The sequence below is a fragment of the Pimephales promelas genome, chromosome 19 (genome assembly GCF_988280905.1).
Source record: "Pimephales promelas chromosome 19, fPimPro1.hap1.1, whole genome shotgun sequence".
NCBI classification, from domain to species: domain Eukaryota; kingdom Metazoa; phylum Chordata; class Actinopteri; order Cypriniformes; family Leuciscidae; genus Pimephales; species Pimephales promelas.
This window is the reverse complement of record NC_142787.1, coordinates 29141001-29164246: the sequence shown is the minus strand read 5'-3', so window position 1 is coordinate 29164246 and position 23246 is coordinate 29141001. Positions and strand designations below refer to the sequence as shown.

Sequence of the window (23246 nt, the reverse complement as noted above, 5' to 3'; positions counted from 1 at the left end):
AAGTGTCTCACGTGGCTTAACAAGCGACCTGTATCCGGATGATGTCTACATTGAAAAGACAAGTGTAAACGCACTTCTGATCAGAATGTTATCTGATCAGCGTGTCCAGGTTTGGAGGTAATTGAGGACGCATTGTGATCGGATCTCAGTGTAATGTAAACGTAATCCAGCCAATGATGTGTCTGCATTCACGGGTGGACATCGTATAAATCCCTGCCCAGTCTGATCGCCTGTACAATCAAAGTCAGTCATGAGATCTACTTAGTTACTATCGTAACCTCAGTTCCCTGAGAGAGGAAACGAGTATGGCGTAGCTATACGCAGTGGGGAAACTCCTTTTCCTCGATTTACCGAAGCTTATACGTAAAACGCATCGGCACATCCAATGGTGTGGGCGACTCTGACGTACGACCAATGACCTAGGCTGCGTCCGAAATCGCGTACTATGTGAGTAGGTACCATATTTAAATAAGAACGTACTTCACGAGTGTTAAAAAAGTACCTGTCGGGCCTGAATAATATGAGTCAGTAACAACTAACATAATATACTTGCAACAAAACCAGACTCAATGGCGTTGAGAGCACCTTGGCTACGTAACCATGCCTGGGTTTGAGAAATCTTCGGAACACAAATAAAGATATTTTTGATTTAATCTGAGAGCTGGATCACTCTTCCATAGACTGCCTAAGGGACTGGCTCTTGACGGCCCATAAAGTCATTAAAGAAAATGTTTAAATGTTCCATGTGCCTACAGCGGCTCAATTATAAGTTTATCAAGCGACGAGAATACTTTTTGTGCGAAAAAAACATAAATAACGACTTAATTCCACTATTCCATGGACGTTCTCATTCGTCTACTTCTTGTTACCGGCTGCTCACCGCTTAGGAGTTTTACCGCCACCTACCGTATAAGATGATGTGCTGATATAGCTGGAAGCGCAAAACTTTCTGTTTACAAGCAGAGGAAGATGCGCGCTGTACATACGCTTTTCAATTTGCGTATTTTCCGCACTATAAGGTGCACTTAAAAGCCTTTAATCTTCTCAAAAAACGACAGTGTGCCTTATTATCATCTTATACGGTAGGTGGCGGTAAAACTCCTAAGCGGTGAGCAGCCGGTTACAAGAAGTGGTCGAATGAGAACGTCCTCGTCTCAGTTCTCGCGCATGCGCCAATAAGGAAGTACTGGAATAGTCGAATAAAGCCGTTATTTATGTTTTTTTCGCACAAAAAGTAGTCTCGTCGCTTGATAAACTTATAATTGAGCCGCTGTAGGCACATGGAATATTTAAACCTTTTCTTTAATGACTTTATGGGCCGTCAAGAGCCATTCCCTTAGGAAGCCAATGGAAGAGTGATCCAGCTCTCAGATTCAATCAAAAAAATCTTTATTTGTGAACGAAGGTCTTACGGGGTTGGAACAGCATGGGGGTGAGTAATTAATGACTTAATTTTCATTTTTGGGTGAACTAACCCTTTAACATCCTGTCAGGAAGGTCCCCGTGGAGGGCCACACATGGAGGGCCCATTAATTGGGTCGGGATGAAAACAAAACTAGATTGTGACAACAACAAAAAAGAGTCCAATATGCCGCTGAAATATTTTGCTAAGCATTACTGAGCAAAACTATTCCATATTTCACTAGAAGAAATCATCATTTTTTATTTCTATGATTTTTCATGACCTGGAAATCACAATGTTAAAATTTCCCGAGATTTCTCAGGACCAGTGTATCACTGTGTCCATGGTTTGGACGTTTTGACTAGTGTTAAGTGACTAGTGCACATTATGAGACGGCAAAATGCGCAGTGGTTATATACAGAGGATATCTAGACGAGGGTTCCCACAGTCTTCAGATGTCTATTTGTTTAGCTGTGGCGCCCTCTAGACTCCTATGTAGTGCATGACATTTTCAATGTCCTCATTTTACCATTCTAAAGCATCTAGCTACAAAATCACACAGCTATTGGGCATTAGTGCAATTGGACATAAGTTACACTACTGTTGTATGCTGGGTTCTATTGGGTTAATTTAAGCATCAATGACGGACAGATTCTCTCATTAATTTTGTGTAGTGTAATATTACAGTATATATCTAAAATGGTACAGAAATATATTTGTGATACTTTTAAGATCTTATTAATTGTGATCATTGATTTAACTACCAAAAGTTACAAATATTTTAATAACCATTAATGACTTTTTGCAGGTTGGGGCCTTGTTCTAGATTAGTATAGTGGGCATTGAGTCTAACGGGGCGGGAGTGAGAATTCAAGGTTTTGTGTAGGTGGACTGCTGGAACAGTACAGGGTACACTGGACAAATAAAGTCCATTTAAGGCTTTTGAAACTACTTGCAAACATTGCAAATTCTAGTTGTGATAGAAGGATTTAATAACATCCTGGAAACTTTGCAATAAATGGTTTGTCACTCTAAAGTATTAGATGCATATAATTACACCAAAGACTATCAAAGTTAGCTAGAGATAATCTATTTATATAAGTTTGATCATTAACTAATTGTTGTTTGTTCATTTTTTATGGTCAGGGAATTGACATGTGTTTTAGTGCAATGCCTTATGTTTGTTCATTCTTTTTATATAATTGAAAATAAGATTAATTTTGATATTGTTTGTCCTTGGACACAATCTCATTTAACAAACAACTAAATTATTGTTTTTACTTCCTATTTATTTTTATTTTTTTATTTTAGTGAAATAACAGTTTTGGATTTCTATCACAAACTGATTAATCTCTGTTTTGGTCGTGATTTGGTGGGATCCTTGACATAGGGTCACATATATTAATATTTACATTTAAAACTAAATGGTGACAGAAGTCAGTGGATGATGAAACATTAACCAGCAGCACAGTGTCTGAGAGCATTCGACTCCAGTCATCTGTTCTGGATCTACATCATTCACTCTCCTTGTATTTATCACCACTTTCCTGTCAAAATCGTAGTAAGTTTATCTTTTTGCCTGCATTTTTCATCGTCATCTGTAGCTTAACTCATGAATAATCTGAAACACATGTGTGCAAGGTATAAACAAGCTATGATAAATGTAAAAGTTTGTTTTTGCATATCAAATTGTGCTAAATTATCTCAAATCACTTAATTTAAAATATAATAATTTACACATTATATGAATAACATCATAAAGTGTCAACAAAAGGTATAAAATGTGTATATTTTAAGGTGTAGCACGTGTCATCGTATGCTTTTTATGTGTTGACATGAAAAATTTTATGAAGATATTGTCTAAGACAACTGACACTGAATTAAACAAACCGAAACATTTTTTTTTTTTACTGCTGGCTTGGCGGCATTTTTCTATTTACTCTTGTGTTGTGCTATTTGTGTTTTTGTTTCTGCGAAACTTGAAGGGTTGTCAAAAAAGAAAAAAAATACTTGGCATGCAAACTCAACAATGGTAACAAGGAGCAAAATGTCTAATTTGCATCCACTTTTATTCATGTCGCAGTGAATGCCAAAAACCTAAAAAACTATAAACCGGTAATTAAAAAGAAATTACTAAATATATATTGCATAATGAGGATATAGTTTAGTGTTACATTACAATGTATGTGGTGAGATCTTTACCTTTGTATGTATTTGCCTGTCCCTGGATACTTTGTGTGGAATCACATACAATGATGTTCTAATGACATGTTGTGCAATGACATGTTTCTAATTATTGTGGAGTAAAAACATCTGAAGATATTTTGATCTGTTCTGTGTCTTCCAGGCCAAAAATAAGAACATGAAGCACTGCCTTTTAGTGCTTATATTGCTCTGTTTCTGTAGGTTTGGAATGATGGTAAGATACTAGAGATATTAAATCTTGCTCAATTCCACTCTAGTTCTTTGAGAAAGCACACAGTCTTTTTTACAATATTTTTCTCTTCAATCCAGGCTTCTAATGAAACAGACTATGGCAAAGGGAATTGCAACGATGCCTTAAGCCTGGAGGCTCAACGAGCAGTTGGTGGTTCAGTGGCTAAACTAGGATTGGCGCTTTTAGAAAAACTACAGCCTGGGTCTGAGCAACCGAATATAATCATATCACCTCTGAGTATTTCTCTCACGCTTGCCGAGCTTGCTTTAGGTCAGCATACACAAACACAAACAAATCATTGCCAATCATGCAAAGGGTGATTTTATAAAATGTTATGTTGTTTTTATTCATTTAAAATCATTAGGTTCAAGGAACAAGACAGAAGAGAAGTTGTTGGAAATTCTCCAGGCAAAGGAGGTGCCGAATTTTCATGAAACCTTAAGCTGTCTCCAAGAACAACTAACCGCCAAGGCTGTCAAGATGGCTTCTCGTCTCTACCTCATACCAGGTGAAAAACTGATGGTTTGATCAAGCTAAACCTGACGTTACTGGAAGATTATTTTGAGCTTGAGGTTTAGAACAAACCATGTGCTAATGTAATTTGCAACTTTTGAAGGGGTTACTTGTGCTTTTTGTAGATTCTGTAGTTGCTTTTGTCTTTGTGAAGGTTTCAGGGTGAACCAGGACTTTGTGGACAGAGCTATGAACCTGTACAAATCCAAACCTGCACATTTGACCTCCATTGAAGAAGTCAATCGATGGGTGGAGGAAGCCACCAAAGGTCACATAACCAACTTTATATCCAGTCTACCACCTAACGTTGCTCTAATGTTGATAAACGCCATTCATTTTAAAGGTTGGTCTGCATTTAAGCTGTCATAACTTAGATAAAATATATAACAGAAGGATCATTAACATTATGTTAATTTTCTTTTTGAAAATGATTAAAATGTGGACACTCAAGGTACACTCAAAATGTATTCAAGGTGCAAGGAAAATGTGTTCCCTTTTGAGGGAACTTAGATGCTGCTTCATTGCATTGATGCTATGGGAACGCCTTAAGTGTGCACCGGTGTCTGAAGCATGTGTGAAATCACTCCAAACCTATTGGCTTACAGAGGTCAGGTGAGAAAGCGTAGCGAACCATCAAAACCATAAAAGGGCAAGTACGTCACGAATGAGAGTCAGTCATCTGTGCCCCATGGTTCGAGTTCCATGTTTACCGAAGCAGTGCGGCAGCTTTGATCATCAGGATTGCAGGTTGAATTGGTTAAGCTGAGCTTGAGATGGGTGTTCCCCTTTCTCATGATCTGTCTCCCAAGACTTTTATGGTCTTGCACTACACTCTTAGAAGAAATGGTTCTATTTAGAACCAGAAATGGTTCCATCCCCCGCTTCATATATGGAACTCCAAAATGGTTCTATATAGAACCATTTTTTTTTGTAAAAGGTTCTATTGGCCAAGCAAGGAACCCCAGGGTTCTATATAGAACCCAGAGGAATCCTTTTTTTAAGAGTGTATAGAACCTTTTAGGGGTTCCAAATACGTAGCACTGATAGAACCTTCTAAGAGTGTACGCTTTGTCGCCTGACTTCCATCGGCCTATAGGATTTGAGAGATTTGAAACATGCTTCAGACCTCGGATCATGCTGAAGCCGTTCCCACAGTGCCAACGCAATGATACAGCGTCTTGTTCCCATCTCAAGAACCGGGTAACAAATGTAACCCTGAGACTTTATTACTTTTTACCTTGAAGGTTACACCACATGACATTTTGCAGTCATTAAAATAAATTTGACTTTATTATAAGTTTTAAAAGACATATGAAACAATGTCAAAATAAGCAACTAAGCATGTCTTTTCTCTTAGGAGAGTGGCAATCCCGTTTTGATTCCAAGTTCACTGTAAAGGATATCTTTTACATTGACAAAAAAACCTCTGTAAAAGTGGACATGATGATGGGATCCAAATATCCACTCAGCATGTTTGTAGATAGAGAAGACGGCACTCAGGTAATCTATCCGTTTTGTAATTTTGTATCGAAATTGGAATGGATCAGTATTTTGTTTTGAATTTAGCCAAAAGCCTGTAGATAGAGACTTTTGATTTGGTTTTATATTCACACTGCCTTTAGGTTGCAAGGTTTCCTTTTCAAGGAAATATGAGTCTTCTGGTGGTAATGCCAATGCCAATGCCTGGAAATCTGTCAAACACGGCCGCCAAGCTCAACATATCGGACCTTTATAAACAGTTTCAAAGTGAGAAGTCCATGCATGTGAAATTACCCAAATTCAAACTTGAGTTCAAGCAGGATCTGCGACAAGCACTCACAAGCATGGGTAAGATAAAAAAAAAGGGGGCTAAATCTACATGTTCTTGATTGACATTTGGTAAAATCTGTCCTTTGGTCTACATGAAGTTGATGTGAATAATTATTTAATTAATAATTCAGTTAAAAAGAACTGTCACCCACACTCATCTATTTCATTTAGGTCTGGGTTTGCTGTTTACTGGGCCTGATTTATCCAGAATCTCACCAGGTGCATTAGTGGTTTCGGGTGTACAACATGCCTCAAGCATGGAGCTGAGCGAGGAGGGGGCTGAGGCTTCAGCTGCGACCGCTGTTACTCTAGTACGTACAGTTCCTACTTTTGCAGTCAACATGCCGTTCATCTTCGCACTGGTGGATGATGCCTCTTACACGCCTCTCTTCCTGGGTATTGTTACCAACCCTAACCCTGGAGAGACAATGGAACAAAGTGATGACCCAAAAACTGAAACTGAAAGCAGCATGAAGCCAAACAAAGTCCCCTTGAGCGATGGGACTCTAAATGATGGTCCACATAGGGAAAATATGCTAAGTTACATGTTAAATATGTGGAAGGACACAGTTCCTCAGCAGTTCCTTGGACATCAGGAGATGGAGGATGGGAACTAATGAGAAGATGGATCTGTCCATATCACAGAACCTGTTTTGACAACTGTAATGTGAAATACAGGGTGTTGCTGTTAATGGCCTGCCCTATGATTGATGGATGCCAATTTGAGTTTGAATGAAAAATGTGGCTGTTCAATGGCATCTACCCTGACTAAGATTTATGTAAGGATAATGTCTAGTCATTCGGTCACTACTGCAAAACAACCTCAGACAGGGTGAACAGGCATATACTGATTGATTGATTACATTTTTTTAGGGTATTGCATGGCTATTTGCCAAATTAAATAAATATATGGACATGAAACATTTGAGTTGAAATTATTTTATAGTGTGTTGATGCTGACAAACAGCCATTACTTTGAAATATTTTTCCATTAGTGCCACAATTGACCAATCAGAATCAAGTAGGGACCTGTGTAAATGTAAACCAGGGGCATGTTCAAGTTCAAAACCGTGCGCAACGTTTTGCAATGGACGTCATGTTTCCTGGAAATGGCGTGCACCGGTGTGCAACGTGGTTTGAGATATACGTATGCTCTTGTTTGGTGGGTGTCAGAACTGCAGTCCAATCAGCAGCATAAAACACGTGTATTAGAGTGAACTCGTACAATGAGTTAAAGGTAAGTAATTTACAAATGTGTTCGATGCAGCTCTGTATACGAAACAACTGAGGATATTAGAAGACATGTTTGTCACCAGTTTTATTGTAAAAATATAGGATATCATCATAATGATGTAGTTGTTTATATTTTTAGCTTCATTGCAAGTGTATGACAAACAATGGTAATTAAGTGCTTTTCCTAAAAAAAAAGAAAAAAGAATGACCTACATATAAAGTCAGTATATGAGGCTAAATAGATGTGTTTTAGTCTGAATTAGGTAAGATTTGGGCTTCCATTTCAGTTTCCACAAATCAAACATATGTTGGACGTGATCCTTACGTTATGAAGAGGAGCGATTTTTCAACTGAATTGAAATATTTTCCTGCCATCGAGGCGGTAGATATCAGCAACTAGCTACCTCATCTTACAGACTGACATACTTTGACTTTACAAATTTCGGAAACGTAGTCACTTAAGTTGTATTAACTCACCTTTGACGAAGTGATCACTAAGGTTACACACACGGGCATTTTCCCATTCAGCTCCTCCTGACCGCAGACATAGGTTTGCAAGCCTTTTTTCCAGAGTTTTTCGATCAATTTCTTGCATTTTCCCCCCTTATGAACAACAACTTTTGGTACACGATAAAAACTCCTTGTGGTTTTATCGATTCAAGTCAATGAATATAAATTCAACTCAATAAATGAGTCAAAATAGAGGCATTTTGAGTTTGTTATAGTTCTAAATACAGGAATCACTTCCTGCCCTCCACTTGTATTTCGCGCCATGGCAACGCAGTGGCGTGACGTCATTTGAAAACAAGCTAAACGTGCAGATTAACAATTGCACATATAATTACATTGCTACAGTATAAAGCTAAAATATAAAACTATCCGAGAAAAAATAAATAAATGTAAGCCTAATATAGTAATTGGAGTCTGTTTTTCAGTAGAAATAAAAAGCTAAAAGTAAACGAAACGAGAGTTTTTTTTTCTTCTAATGCTAGTAAATGGTTCTGAAGCCTTTGACCTGTCGACAAAAAAAGTAATAACTTAACTGCAATAAAATAAAATAAATAAATAAGTTTCGTTCGGGAATTTTTTAAAAGAAGAAATCGTGCACTGAAACTGATATTTTGTTTCGTTGTCACATGTTGTCAAAGATCAGTACGAATCCGAACAAATCTTTTGGTGACCGGAAAAGAATCGAGACTCGAGTCCATCCTCACCACTATCTCCTCAGAAGTTTCAGACCACCTTCTAGCGTCAGCAAAGGGCGGGATTCTGGGATTCCTCACTGAAACACTGCTGATGCGTCTGCTCGAGCACAGTTGACGAAGACAGCTGTGTGCTGAAATCTGCACGAGACGACAGTGGAGTAGAAAACAGGTCAGACCATTTTAAAAATCACTATACGTGTTGTAATCTTAGAAACACAGTTATTTCATACATTGTAAAATCTATTATTATTATTATTTATTTATGTTTGTAGCGACAGAGTTCTTCTCTTCTTTAATAGGACTGTTCTGGTTGTTTGTAAATGCATCATATTGTATTATAAACAAAACATCTCGTTTGATTTTGGGGATTGGAATCTTCTATTAAAAAAAGAGTGTAACAAAACTGCTATAGCCTATAATTTCCATATCTTTCCTCCTAAAGATTATTATTTATTTATTTATTGCTGCATGCAAAGTTTCACAAATATGTCTTTTTCAGATTGTGTGGAATGTGAAGCTCAGCCCAGTGGATATGGAGTAATGCTCAGCTTTTTTACTGCGTGGCAGATGCAGTGAGGGAGCCATTTAGATGAATGTGAAAATATTAGTGTTAGGGTTTTTTTTTTTTCCATTGATGAACAAGAACTCAGCAAGAAAGTATAATGTCAACCAGATGTGCTGAAGGAACGTTGGGAAGTTTTAGGCCTTGTTGGAAACTGCTGCTGGAACAATTCTTGAACCTGTTCAAGTTTAATGCAAATGATGTGGTGTTAACTTATATTTTCCATTTTATTATAAAATAATAATTTAGACCAAACACTTTTAGTAATAAAGAAAGATTATTTTGAATGGCTCTATTTATAGTATTACGTAGATATTTATTATTATTACTATTCGGTCATACTGTTCAATAACACAAATCAGTTTATCTAATCGTATTGCTATACTGGTGGTAAACAAAATTGTTATCAAGAGGTTGCTGTCAAGATTTCTTTCTTTTTTTCTCTCCAGATGATAAGCAAGAGTTGCCATCATTGATTCACAGCTTCTGTCTTTGTATTTATTAGGATGAGGAAGGTAGTCCTGCTGTTTGGTTTATGGAGTCTTCTCTCCCTCTCACATGCTCAGTTGGTAAGTAGTACTTCACGAGTCCTCAGATGCGTTCTCTTCTTATGTCATTTCACTGTCTGTAACTGTCCAATCTGCTACAGACAGATAGAGAGGAGCCTGAAGGTGAGGAAGAGGTGGTTGAACTTTTTACCACACCACGCACCAAGCTGGCTGCCGCAACCTCTGATTTTGGCTACAACCTGTTCCGTCAGCTGGCAGCACGTGACCCCAAGGCCAGCGTCTTCCTGTCTCCCACGAGTATCTCAGCAGCATTCACGCAGCTTTCAATGGGTGAGGCTCTGCTCCACTATGGAAGGTTATGCTTTTCTTGCTGTGGGGCCAATCACCCAATTTTTAAGGCTTGAGTTCAGCCAGCTTTAATTCTTAACTGAAAGAGTTCTTAAATTTGGTATTATCTGTCATAGGGGCATCTGAACGAGCAGAGAAACAGATTTACAGGGCCCTCCGCTATCACACCCTGCAAGACAGTCAGCTCCATGACACGCTGAGAGACCTTCTCTCCTCACTCAGGGCACCTGCCAAAGGCTTCAAGTCAGCAGAACGGATCCTTTTGGCTAGAAGTGGGTGTTTGTCATTTTGAAATAGGTGTATTTGCATGTGTTCAAGAGTATGACAGCATTTTTGTGCCACGTAAACAAAAAAAAATCTCAGATTATGAGAATAAAATAATATTTTGAGAACAAAGTTAAAATTACACGGGAATAAAATCGTAGCGATACAAGATTCAAGTCATAATATTTGTTAAATTAAAGGAGTAGTTCACTTTAAAACAAAAAAATTTACTCACCCCCATGTCATCCATGTCTTTCTTTCTTCAGTCGAAAAGAAATTAAGGTTTTTGATGAAAACATTCCAGGATTTTCTCCATATAATGGACTTCATTGGGAACCAAACGGTTCAAGGTCCAAATGACCGTTTCAGGGCAGCTTCAATGGGCTTTAAACGACACCAGACGATGAATAAGGGTCTTTCTGAGAATTTTGAGAAACCTATTAGATTAAAGCCACAGAAATACAAGAATAATATTCATGTAAGTCTTATCAATATGAAAATAAAGTTGTAACATTTTGAGAATAATGAAAAAAATCATAAAAAGTCAAACCATTGAGTCATTCATTGAGTGAAAGTTGTACCAATACGATTTATTAAGGACTTTATTCTCATATTTTTAACTCATAACTCTTGTAATCTTAAATTTTGTTTCTGTGACCCTAAAGTGCTGTTGTACAAGAGAAAGAGTGTGTTCTTTCATCCCTGTGCGTTTCAGAACTCCGTCTCAGGCTGGAATACCTCAACAGTGTAGAGAAGCAATATGGGGTCCGGCCTCAAACTCTTGCAGGTGGAGCGCGGGACCTCAAGATTGTTAATGATTGGTTCAAACAGCAGACTGGTGGAAAAGTGGAACAAGTTGTTCCTTCCCCTCTTTCTCGTAAAATATCCGTGCTGCCTGTCGGAGCTGCCTCCTTCAATGGTAAATGGCCTCTGATTCAAAACACTTTTTTAATTGAGAGCTAATGGTTAATTGTGACATTGAAAATGAATCTTCACTAAGTGTTTGAGATGTATCTCCCAGCAGTGATTTGAGTGCTTTTTATTGACTTTTTTTGCAGGTAAATGGATAACTAGGTTCAGCAAAGCTAATAAGTTGGAGAACTTCCAAAGAGATGGAGAAGCGCCAACTCTCATTCCCATGATGGAGCAGGAGAATTACCCAGTGAAGATGGGTATTGACCCTGACCTTGGCTGCACGGTATCAGTGCCTGTTGTATTATGCATGTACAAATGTCAGTGGTTGGAGGGATCAAAAAAGGGCAGGATCTAAGCACAGCGGTTATTTTATTAAACACAAACTCAAAATAACAAGATAAACAGAAAACTCTGGACTAGAAAAACATGAACAAAACAACCGACAAGAACAGACCATGAACTGAACAAAACACATTTGGCGTTCTCCAAATGGTGCACCGACAGACGACAGAACTAGAGCCCGACCGATAAAGGATTTTGAAGGCCGATACCGATACAAATATTTTTGGGTTTTAAAAAATGAATCAAATTGGTTCGGCCAGGTAGGGGCGAAAAAACGTCTGCCCCTACCTGGTAAGATTATCTGCCTATAATCTTACTAAATCAGTGAGCTGTGATGGATTTTGAACATGTGGAAATAGGGTTGAAGATGGAGGACTGTTCCTCATACAATATAGAGTTCCTCATACAAAACAGAGCGCACATGATAGTAACTTTGATGATATCTATTTATAAAGTTCTGTCATGAAACTCTAGATGGTGCAGGCTGATGGGTCCTTAACTCAATCTGCTTGCAATCACATCATTCTCTATAGGGCACAGCTGATTGGTTCCTGCTGTATCAGTAGCCAATGGGCTTGCTGCTCTACCTTCAAATACTGGTCAGCATTTTCTGTAGCTGTTGCAGCGTGCTTTCAGAAATCCTCTGAATTCCATCATTTAAGATAAGTGAACGGTCTTTCTTATGTTATATCGCAATGCATATTGCGTGGTCTGCTTTATTAATTCCTTATAACCATACATCAAACAATGATCTATTATTTTATCAGTCCCGTTTTAACGCTTTAGAGTGAATTTCTTAGGAAATAAGCAGCTGTCAAAGCATTGCTGGCATGTTACTTGTAAAGTAAGATACAGCAGCAGCATGTTTAGCTAATTCAAATAGCAATGTTAGCAAATATGTAAGCTACTGGGGTCAGGGGTATAGTGGGGGCCCAAAAATGTATTTAGCCTACTGTATGTCACAATATGAGGTGAATCCGGGCTAATCATGAGTAATGCCCTCATTCATTGATCTAATGGCATATTCATTCTTGCTAATAATGCCATAATCTGCAGAATGGAGTGTTTTATAGCGCTAATATGAATGGTTGTCACAAGCAGTTGCCAATTTAATTAATCAAATCACTACAAACAAAATACTTTTCGAATAAACCTACGCTATCTCAAGACCAATTCGTACAAATTCGACGAATGATTAAAAAGTGTCTAATTCGTACGACCTCGCTCGTACGAATTCGTACGATTTGTCTAAACCCACGTGATGGGTAGGTTTAGGGGCGGGGTAAGAGTTAGGTCATTCTTACGAATTTATATGAATTGGCCAATTCGTAAAATATGTACGATTTAGCAAAATCGTACTAATTCGTACGAGTGAGGTTGTATGAATTGTTACGAATTAGCCACTTTATAATCATTCGTCGAATTCGTACGATTTGGTCGTGAGATCGGGTTGAATAAACAGGATCAGAACATCATCACCTTTGTCATCTAGTTTGTTACCTGCCCCTGGGGGATTTTCTATGACATACACTTGGCTTTACTTGCTTGTAGCAAGTCCTGTCAGCATCAGCAATAAAAGCGATTAAAAAAAAAAGAAGAAGAACAGCCAGCATCTCCTATATTACTCCCAGAGATGTATAAAGTACTATAAACCTGGACTTGAGTAAAAGTACAAGTGCTCTATCAAATAAGTGACTTGAGTAGAAGTTGAAGTGCTCTTTAAGCACCACACTTAAGTAGAAGTACTAAAGTATTCAACATTTTTTGTACTTAAGTATTGCAAGTAGTTTATTTAAAAATTCACTACTTAAGTACTAAAAGTACAAGTATTGTGTCATGTAATTATTAAAGAAAGCAGTCAAAAGTTTGAACTAGCAATCAAATAAGGCGCTTTGGCGGGATACAAATTTGCTTTGGCGGCCGCCCAAAAAAAAAAATGTCATTGCAGGACAACCCCTGCATTAGTTGTCAATGTGTGTGTCAATCAATACCATTACCCTATAAAACTGGCATGTGATTTAGGCAGCATGAAAGCCAACTTGCAACGAATGATTCGTAAAATTTTTATAATTGTAACGAGTAACTAGCAGAACATTAAAAAAAAAATTAAAGTAAAAGTATTAAATTCATCGAAAATATCTACTGAAGTAAAAGTAGAAGTATGAGGAAAAAAAACAATACTCTAGTAGAGTACAGATACAGCATTTTAGTACTTAAGTACAGTACTTAAGTAGTTCTACTTCGTTACTATACATCTCTGATTACTCCTTTTGTGTTGCATTGATTAAGTCATGCAACAAATATGAGAGCACAATGTCAGAATTGGAAATGGAGTTTCTATTTTTTTATGTGATTTTCTATGTGCTCATCTCATACAGATAGCCCAGGTTCCTATGGTGGATGGAGTGAGCATGTATTTCTTCTTGCCCGATGAAGTGACTCAGAATCTGACTCTAATAGAGGAAGCACTTACAGCTGAGTTTGTCCAGGACCTTTCCAATACCCTCCACGCAGTGCAGGTGCTGCTTACTCTTCCCGTTATCAAACTCAGCTACAGGACCGACCTGCTGTCTTCCCTCTCGGACCTGGGTGAGACACAACACATCCACAGTTTTTGTTAGCTAATAGCTAATCAATTTTTTTTCTTAAATTGTTTCTGTAAATAGTTACCAATCATTTTTCTTTTTTCAGGTCTGTCTGAATGGTTGGCAGAGACGGACCTTATCAAAATCACCAGTCAGCCAGTCAAGTTAAATGGCGTCCAACATATGGTTGTGCTGGAGACGGCTCCAGAGGGTGCAGAGTATGCCAGCAACACCCCCACTGCCAAAGGCCAATCACTGGCTCTAACGTATCGCGTGGACCGGCCTTTCCTCTTTCTAGTCAGGGATGAGCCATCAGGGGCACTTCTTTTCATTGGGAAAGTGCTGAACCCAAGTGACTTGAAAAGGGTATGAGAAAGACATGCACATACATTCATAAAAACAAACAAATGAGAGACCAGCGACTTTTATATGTGCTAATTTTTGCCCAAATCTATTAACAAGAAATAAATATTTTACATATCTGCAATTACATGGGCATTTCAAGCAAAAACCATCAATGCAAACTTTAGGGGCTTTCGCACCGGGTACTAGAAACTTAGTTCTTGGAACTAGTCAGAAGGGAGAACTAATGGTTCCCTTAGGAACATTTTCCTGCCAGCAGGTACTCTGAAGTGACATAAATATGGTAGGTACTCTGAAGTGACATAAAGCCGCGCTTGTTGTGACTTTTATTTTGCCGGTGCGGCGGACCTTTATTTTGACGGCGCTAAAAATGTCTGATCCCGCATTCTCAGTCTTTATTATTTTACTATCTGTCAAATACGTTATTAGAGAACTGTTATACAAAGACAGTATATGAAAAGTTATTAGCGTATACCGTGTGCTTGATGTCCAGTGTTGCTAGCTGAGCAGAAATGAGAAATCTCGTCCCCTTGGTCCCCTCAAAGTAGTGTTGAATGAATTTTCTCCTCAGCGTAAAGGTTAAGAGGCCAATCTATCACTATTTTCCATGTTCGTGGAGTTAGTTTTTGGAGTAAATATATAGGCTATAATCTGCGTTTACACTGCTTAAAAAAAGGGTTTCGTGTGCATTCGGCCAATCAGTGTACGTTAACATCACTGGTATTTCCGGTAGTTTTAGACCCTAATCTGAAGTAGGGGCTAAATTTGTTCTTCCAAAATGAGTTCCTAGAACTAAAATCGTTCCTAGTTCCTGTGGTGTAAACGTGCCAAAATCAGGGTACTTCTGCCAATAGTTATAGGAACTATGAAAAGGTTCCTCTGGTGCAAAAGCCCTTATGTGTACAGTACAAAATTCATAGGTCAAGCTATACTTATGATGGTATGGTCCATTTGTGCTTTTTATTAAGGATATTTTATTGATAGACTCAGATGTTCTTAGCCATGTAATCTAAATTCGTTCTGCCACATAAGGATTTGACACTCATAAATCGGACAAACTTTTCACACGTTCACAATCCCTCGTGTATTAACAGGTGCTATGTTGTTTATGAAATTGTATGAACAGCTGTTATGTTTTTTTTTAATGAAATCTCAAAAGCATGTTGTAATGGCAATCATATTTTGTGTAACATTTGTGTTGATACATGTATCGATACATGTTGAGTGTTCTATAGGCTACATCTGACTTATGACTTTAGTCCCTCAGCAATGTTTAAATTAATTTCAAATTAAGTTCAGTTGACATTCCCATATGTGCATTTACTACCAGCAAGATTATTCTCAATGTGTATAGTATGTTGGCTATTGCTAAAATAAAAAGTAAATAAAAAAATAATAAAAAAAATGCAATCAGTATCTTCTTGTCCCTTGAATTTTTTTATTCAAATCCTTTAACTAATGAAATGACAGGTAGATAGAACAATTGCAAACACTGTTTCTTAGTAACTATTTGGTTTGAATTTAAATAATCCTGATTAATCCACAATCCTAAATTCAGTTTTTGTTTGTGTGAGGATTCAAACCACTGAAGGCAAGGGCGATGAATTGCTAGCATGACAATTTTAGTACAGATAATCTATCTTCTTCTGGCTTCACACTCAAAAGATGTTGAACTGATTTGAATTAGAAAGACTGAAAATGGGACTTACTGAATTGCAGTTATCACAATTTTTTTCAAAGGGTTTTACTTTACCTTGCAAGTCAGCTTCATTTTGAAGACTTAAAAGTTAGTTGGAAGACAGTTCAGTAAATAATGACATAGAAACATCTAAGTAATTAATACAATAGATATTTAATAAAGCATATACTTAAAAAGGGGCGTTTAATTCAATGTTATATTGTTGAATATAGTGAAACGTATTGTAAAGGAAACTTCAACTAAATAGATATCACTCAACCTTTTACTAGCCAAGTTAAAATTACTTATTTTCTTTGTTACTTTCACTTAATTAAGTAGAGTTTACTTAATTGCATATGTAAAATTTACTTTTAAAAATATTTGTGCAAAGAAAAGTGTGTGTTTTTTTCAGTGTGTTTGTTCTGGAAATTAAAAGATCTTTTCCCCAGAACTCTCTGGACAGCTTTCTACAAGCTTGTGAAATGGTGGGAACAATGAATTCATTCATTAAACAAACATTGAACTGAACTGCCCAAACTTGTAATTTTTGAGCAAAGCTCAACATCCCCTATATCTAGTTTGGTCATTTTCCTTTTCTACCTATTCCTACATGTTATTATGTATTTTTCTTGATCTTATCAATGCATGTGTGTTCTCACACTCTACTGCAATGTCATGCATGGTTTTGAGTTTTAAAAAAATACACGCAGCCTGTGCATCAGAGCACACATCTGCAGGATTGTAAAACCTCTAAACACATGTACTGAGATGAACTCTAAAGGTTTCAGAGAAGAAACCTACCTCAATGCATTTTAACAGACTTTAAAACAGTGATTCAAAAACTTGGTCCTGAAGAACATAAGAGAATGGGCCAGGGCTTGTTGCTGTTTAGCCTGTATTAAATTTCTTTAGTGCCATGTCTGTAATGCCTTTTACAACCAATGGATGGTGCCATAAGGACGGTAATCATAAAACATTCAGACAAAACCAATGCATTATTTAAATGGCTGTTTTAGTCTATATATAAATATAGTTTGTGAATTTTTTTCTCATTATGTACTTTATAATTTGTAAAAAAAAAAGTTTTCAACTTCATACTTTGAATGTACTATATTATGTACTATACAAGCCTATATACATACTTGGGCTGTCCATATGTCATTCTAACAGCCTATACATATTTTTAAGTTAAGGAATATAATTCATAGCAAGAGTCAAAATTTGATTTCACCCTCTTGACATGAACATTTTTGCTTTGACCTTGGAATGTCTCAGTAACAAGGAAACCTTCTGTGAACGGGAAACACAGGAAACTCCTCGTGAACTCTTTCGCAACAGGATGAAGGAAGGAAACGGTCTGGATAGCTTAGTTAAAAAGCTGTGTTCCAAAAATAAAAATCAGCCAACAAGATAACTTATCTAAATTACTGGTTTTATATAAAAAAAAAAAAGGTAAACCAACTTCACCAGAAAGACCATGTTTGTAGGAACAATCACTATGCTGGGGTTTTTTTTTTAAGCAGGGATTTTTATTTTTTATATTTGGTGAAATCAACCCGTGAATGGTTACCTGAGATATAAGAAGAGAAAGAAAAACACTTTAGCATTAAGGAAGTGATCAGAGCTAAATTTCTTTTAAGTATTTGGCATTGGTCCGATCTTATGCAAGTTACCAGAGGTAAACCCAAGCATGAGATTTCTAGGGCAAATGTGAGCTTTCCCTTTTTTTGATGAGCAAACAATGTACAGCAGTGCTTTTTCACTTTTCTCTTTCATCTGACGGAAGTTCCCCTGCATGTGTTGCATTACTTGTTTTCTGGGTGAAAGGGAGCTGACATACTTTTAAGTGTCTATTTATGCATAAATCCTGGATTTGAAAAAATAAATAAAAATAAATACAGTAAAACCTGCCATGTTAATGAACAAGAAGTTCAATGGGTTGTGTCAGTGTTGTTGTGCTGACATACTTTTAAGTGTCTATTTATGCATAAATCCTGGATTTAAAAATAAAATAAAAATAAATACAGTAAAACCTGCCATGTTAATGAACAAGAAGTTCAATGGGTTGTGTCAGTGTTGTTGTGTCATACTCTACATTTACATTTATTCATTTTAGCTGACGCTTTTATCCAAAGCGACTTACAATTGCTATATATGTCAGAGGTCGCATGCCTCTGGAGCAACTAAGGGTTAAGTGTCTTGCTCAGGGACACATTGGTGTCTCAGTGAATCCGAACCCGGGTCTCTCATTTGTCTTATCCACTGCGCCATCACCACCCCTTTATTGTCACCATAAATTTACACCAAATTACTGTTTTCAAAGTGGTTTCTGAACCCTCCTCCATTGTTTAAATATAGTCTCGCCGCAAAATCACAACATTGGTTGAGCCATTGTTGCTAAATTCAGATTTAAATTCATGTTGGTCAGCAGTATTGCCAATTTAGGGAGATTATAAATCTAATGACTCTTTGGACTGCTGGATAATGTCAGTCATACTCTGAAAACATTTGGGAACACTGTTGGTCAGGATGCTAACAGCCAAGTAGGTCAAGTCAAGTGACCTTTATTCATAGCGTTTTATACAATACAGATTGTATCAAAGCAGCTTCACGGTGAAAACATGAAAATAATACAAGAAGTTTGTTTCTTGAAGAAAATTGCATTAATGTCCACCTTAAGTAAGGCAGATCATTACATGAATATTAAATGTCCCCAAATAAGCAAGCCAAAAGCCAAGGCAACAGTGGCAAGGAACCAAAACTCCATCAGGGACAGAATGGAGATAAAAACATTGGGAGGAACAAGACTCAGTTGGGGGCCAGTTCTTCTCTAGCCAACGAAGGAACAGTGTGTGATTCGGGCAGCTTTACAAGTTAGATTGGATCGGAACATTTAGAGTATTTGTTAATTTCATCTATTTGAAAGACAAAGTAATTAAGCCGATATGGAGTCGAGTTGTTGAGGATCAGCGCCGATGGCTGTCGTGTCGATGAGGCCGGCACTTAAAGGGTACACATCATGCTTTTAAATCATTCATTTTTACTTATAAATCATACATTTGTGGTCTATATAAAGCATAACTGCAATGCTTGGGTCTGAATTCCTCATTATTATAGCTCCACAAGCCCCTTTTCTGATGTGCGTCTGTGAGCGACCCGTTTCAAAGCGGCCCCTTTAAATAAAATGGAGTTGCGTCTTTCCCCGCCCGCTCTCCAGGTCGATGAGTTCACGGTCGGTTCAACTCCCCGTGTTCGGCCATTATTGTATTTTGATTAGAGATATACGATTATATACTATAGCTTCAAAGAACATTTTTAGTCACTCGTTAACAAAATGTCAACAACGCAAGACTTGTCCATCAAACCTTACATATTCGAGCCAGAGCGAGCGAGTTGAAAAAGACGACGACGAACCTGCAGAACAACGTCTTCATGTGGATGCAGGGGTATGTAACGTTAAGTTAACTATGTTGTGTTATTAGTGAAAGTCGACTATTTCTCTTGTTAAAACAAGCACGCTGACAAAATAAATGACTACGGTCTAATCTTACCACTAAAAATCTGTATTGACAATAATATGAAGAGTTCAGATGCAAAAGCCTCTAAATGCCATTTGAAATTTTCTTCTAAAATGACCATTTTATCAAGCTTGTATATTTAAGTTCAGTAATTTCACTTAAATGACAATTAATAGGTAATCGTTTGATAAAAATGATCATTTTAGAAGAAAATTTCAAATGGCACTTAGAGGCTTTTGCATCTGAACTCTTCATATGATAACTTACGTTTAGAAAAGCATCAGAAAACACAGCAGCTTAAATGATAGCAGGAATTTACCCCTCATTCAGACGAAGTCGATCGGCAAACCCTTCTTTATACTGGCGGAGGTTGTTGATGTGAGGATCCTTGAAGTGCTTCAGGTCACTACATCCAACAACCGAACATTTTGACTTGCCCTCTCGTAACTTCTGCATCATTGAGCTCGGACTACAAAATCAGAGCGAGAAATAATAATGGTGGATGGCTCGAAGTGTTAGACCGGTAGTCAATGTCCTTATTTGTCCGTTCCGCTGCAAATACGGAGACGTGATAGTCCAAAAAACGTCATAGAGAACAGAAAAATCTGAACAGGCTGAAAAATATGACCAAAACAGAATATAAAGATATAATCGAAGGACCTGAAGAGAATAATTTCATCTTTTCTGTACTTCTAAACACTCCAAATATACAACAAAATGGGGGGCTAAATTAAGGGGTAAAAAAGTGGATTTTGCATGATATGTCCCCTTTAAGGATGAGTTGAGGGTCCCTCCGGATAAACAGAGAGACTAATATTAGCGTAGACGCCATCCTTCTTATGATGTACGAAGTACATCAGGATTTAGGGGACGTGTTCCCGGTTCCAATACAGGCTGTTTTAAAGAAGCTTTAAAGTGATAACAGGAAAACGATTGTTTTTCGGCTGTACAGCAGCTCTAGTGTCGTTGTTCAGCTGAAGTCAGTTCAATGTTGATACAGTTCCATTGAAATTAACCACTAGGGTTAAGAAAAACGCTTACACGTGAAAGGGTGAAAACACTACAGATGTAGGCTAAACATGTTTTTTTCCATGGCCAATTCCCGAAGGACAAAATCAAGTCCCACCCTACATATTTTTTTTTTGTTCGGAAAAAACAACAACCAACAACCAAAAAACTAAATGTTTATATAAACGTTTATATAAACACGCCAAGAGCGAAATATCGCAACTTTCGCTTCAAGCTGTTCTGCTATTATTTTGGAAAACAGAGTACTTGGCAACCCTGCTAACCAACCAATCCTTGATCCCTCAAATAAACAGAGAAATGTGAAAGCCATGAACAGAGCCATGTGAAAGAGTTTACCCATTTTAAGCGTTTTAGCCTACAAATGTCTTCCAAATGGTGGTGGTGATGGCGCAGTGGATAAGACGCATGCCTTAGGGCTTCAAATCCACTGTGAGACACCAATGTGTCCCTGAGCAAGACACTTAACCCCAGTTGCTCCAGAGCCGTGCGACCTCTGACGTATATAGCAATTGTAAGTCGATTTGGATAAAAGCTTCGGCTAAATTAATACATGTAAATGGTCGTCTCTGCATATTAAGCTCATATATGTGTTTAGAGGTTTAGATGAAGAGGTTTGATATCTAACCTGACGAAAGTTTATTTATTCAATGCTGTCTGCAACATTGTTAACTTTTGTAAAGGTATGTTTAGCCATTAACTTTCAAATACATCATTAGCCTACATTCAAATTGCAAACACATGAGGAGAGTCTCTGGAATTGTGACTTTTTCTTTGATCATTCAAACCCGCCCAGAATTGTGGAAACTTTGGGCTTGGCCTCTGAGGGGGTCCAGTTCAGGTCTCGCAACAGGTTTTATGAGACCATCCTCCACTCCAGAGCTCCCCCCACAAGGAAACTCTACACCTTGAAGTGGATATTGTTCACTTCCTGGTGCGGAGAGCGCCAGCTGGACCCAGTTATCTGCCCTATGGTTGCAGTGCAGGAGCGTTTCTCGGCAGGTCTGTACCCCTCCACACTAAAGGTGTACATGGCAGCCTTAGCTGCTTACCAAGTCCCTTTAGAGCAGTGTTTCCCAACACTGTTCCTGGCGGCACACCAACACTGTGCGTATTCTTTGTCTCTCTTATCAAACACACCTGATTCAACTCATCAGCTCATAATCAAATGGGTTAATGAGCTGATGAGTTGAATCAGGTGTGTTTGATTGGGGAGACAAAGAATACGTGCAGTGTTGGTGTGCCGCCAGGAACAGGGTTGGGAAACACTGCTTTACAGGGATAGTTCACTTTGAAATTAATTTTTGATATGTTTTAGCTTACCTCAAGGGGATCCAAGATGTAGGTGTCTTTGTTTCCACAGTATTTTCAATTTTGACATTTTTTGGTCAAACCGTTGTTGTCTATCAGTCATACACTGGAGGCTAAGGGGGTCCACCAAAAAGCATGCACAGAGAAGTCAAAATTAAACATGATTTAAAGGGTTAGTTCACCCAAAAATGAAAATTCTGTCAGTATTTACTCACCCTCATGTTGTTCCAACCCCGTAAGACCTTCGTTCATCTTCGGAACACAAATTAAGATATTTAAGATATTAAGATCGCTCCTGCATACAGTCCATAGGCTTCTTGAGGTACTGGCTCTTGCTGTCCCCGCAAAGTCATTAAAGACATCGTTAAAATAGTCCAAGTGACTACAGGGGCTCAATCTTAAGTTTATCAAACGACGAGAACACTTTTGTGCGCAAAAAAACAACAAAAATAACGACTTTATTTCAACTATTCACTTCCTTCTCCATGAGCCTGTAAGTCAGTTAACGTAGTGTGATTGCGTAGAGCTACGTCACACGTAGGCTCACTATTGGCCGACGCTGGTCATGTGTGTGTGATGCGTGTGACGTACAATAACAGAAGCTTACGCTATTAAACTAGTAACCTGACTCGCGCAGAGGGAGAAATAAACGAATAGTTGAAATAAAGTCGTTATTTTTGTTGTTTTTTTGCGCACAAAAGTGTTCTCGTCGTTTGATAAACTTAAGATTGAGCCCCTGTAGTCACTTGGACTATTTTAACGATGTCTTTAATGACTTTTCGAGGACAGCAAGAGCCAGTCCCTCAAGAAGCCTATGGACTGTATGCAGGAGCGATCTTAATATCTTAAATATCTTAATTTGTGTTCCGAAGATGAACGAAGGTCTTACGGGGTTGGAACAACATGAGGGCGAGTAAATACTGACAGAATTTTCATTTTTGGGTGAACTAACCCTTTAATGACTCGTAAATGTAAGTACACATTGATGGCCTAAGACACGAAACGAGCGGTTTGTGTGAGAAAACGAACAGTATTTATATCGTTTTACCATCACACGCAAGCAATCGCTTCTGGCGTAACATTGAACTGATTCAGTTCGGTTCAGTTGGAACAACTGATTCAGATCACTTGGATTACACGAGGTAAAAACGATATAAATACTGTTGGTTTTCTCACACAAACCGCTCGTTTCGTGTCTTAGGCCATCAATGTGTACTTACATTTAC

At 37.9% G+C, this 23246-nt stretch overlaps 2 protein-coding genes and 1 long non-coding RNA gene across 5 annotated transcripts; 2 read left to right on the top strand and 1 right to left on the bottom strand.

The window, feature by feature from the left end:
- Positions 1-2351: 2351 nt before the first annotated feature.
- On the top strand, positions 2352-7082 carry serpinf2a (serpin peptidase inhibitor, clade F (alpha-2 antiplasmin, pigment epithelium derived factor), member 2a). Of its 2 annotated transcripts, none has more exons than XM_039693776.2 (8): positions 2352-2423; positions 3750-3821; positions 3917-4109; positions 4204-4347; positions 4507-4695; positions 5710-5852; positions 5975-6179; positions 6333-7082. In XM_039693776.2, the coding sequence occupies exons 1-8, from the start codon at positions 2421-2423 to the stop codon at positions 6776-6778; spliced, it is 1395 nt and encodes a 464-aa protein (XP_039549710.2). In that variant the 5' UTR covers positions 2352-2420; the 3' UTR covers positions 6779-7082. The 2 variants fall into 2 exon arrangements, with proteins under 2 accessions (XP_039549710.2, XP_039549711.2); XM_039693777.2 differs by lacking the exon at positions 2352-2423 and adding an exon at positions 2855-2963.
- Positions 6503-22720, bottom strand: LOC120494559 (uncharacterized). The gene is made up of 5 exons (XR_016147541.1): positions 22033-22720; positions 14210-14480; positions 14013-14124; positions 10518-10719; positions 6503-8737 (listed from the first exon to the last, which is right to left on the bottom strand). It is a non-coding gene; the product is annotated as an uncharacterized LOC120494559 (long non-coding RNA).
- serpinf1 (serpin peptidase inhibitor, clade F (alpha-2 antiplasmin, pigment epithelium derived factor), member 1) lies at positions 8648-15903 on the top strand. Of its 2 annotated transcripts, none has more exons than XM_039693778.2 (8): positions 8648-8768; positions 9667-9730; positions 9811-10000; positions 10135-10290; positions 10998-11201; positions 11341-11480; positions 13918-14128; positions 14231-15903. In XM_039693778.2, the coding sequence occupies exons 2-8, from the start codon at positions 9668-9670 to the stop codon at positions 14494-14496; spliced, it is 1230 nt and encodes a 409-aa protein (XP_039549712.2). In that variant the 5' UTR covers positions 8648-8768; position 9667; the 3' UTR covers positions 14497-15903. The 2 variants fall into 2 exon arrangements, with proteins under 2 accessions (XP_039549712.2, XP_088979579.1); XM_089123453.1 differs by lacking the exon at positions 8648-8768 and adding an exon at positions 8775-9136.
- Positions 22721-23246: the final 526 nt, after the last annotated feature.

Excerpts from the sequence above, each read along its gene's own strand:
- serpinf1 (XM_089123453.1), top strand. Across the intron at positions 11,481-13,917 it reads ACCCTGACCTTGGCTGCACG|ATAGCCCAGGTTCCTATGGT; the intron begins GTATCAGTGCCT and ends CATCTCATACAG. Across the intron at positions 14,129-14,230 it reads GTCTTCCCTCTCGGACCTGG|GTCTGTCTGAATGGTTGGCA; the intron begins GTGAGACACAAC and ends TTCTTTTTTCAG.
- serpinf2a (XM_039693776.2), top strand. Across the intron at positions 4,696-5,709 it reads AAACGCCATTCATTTTAAAG|GAGAGTGGCAATCCCGTTTT; the intron begins GTTGGTCTGCAT and ends CTTTTCTCTTAG. Across the intron at positions 6,180-6,332 it reads ACAAGCACTCACAAGCATGG|GTCTGGGTTTGCTGTTTACT; the intron begins GTAAGATAAAAA and ends TATTTCATTTAG.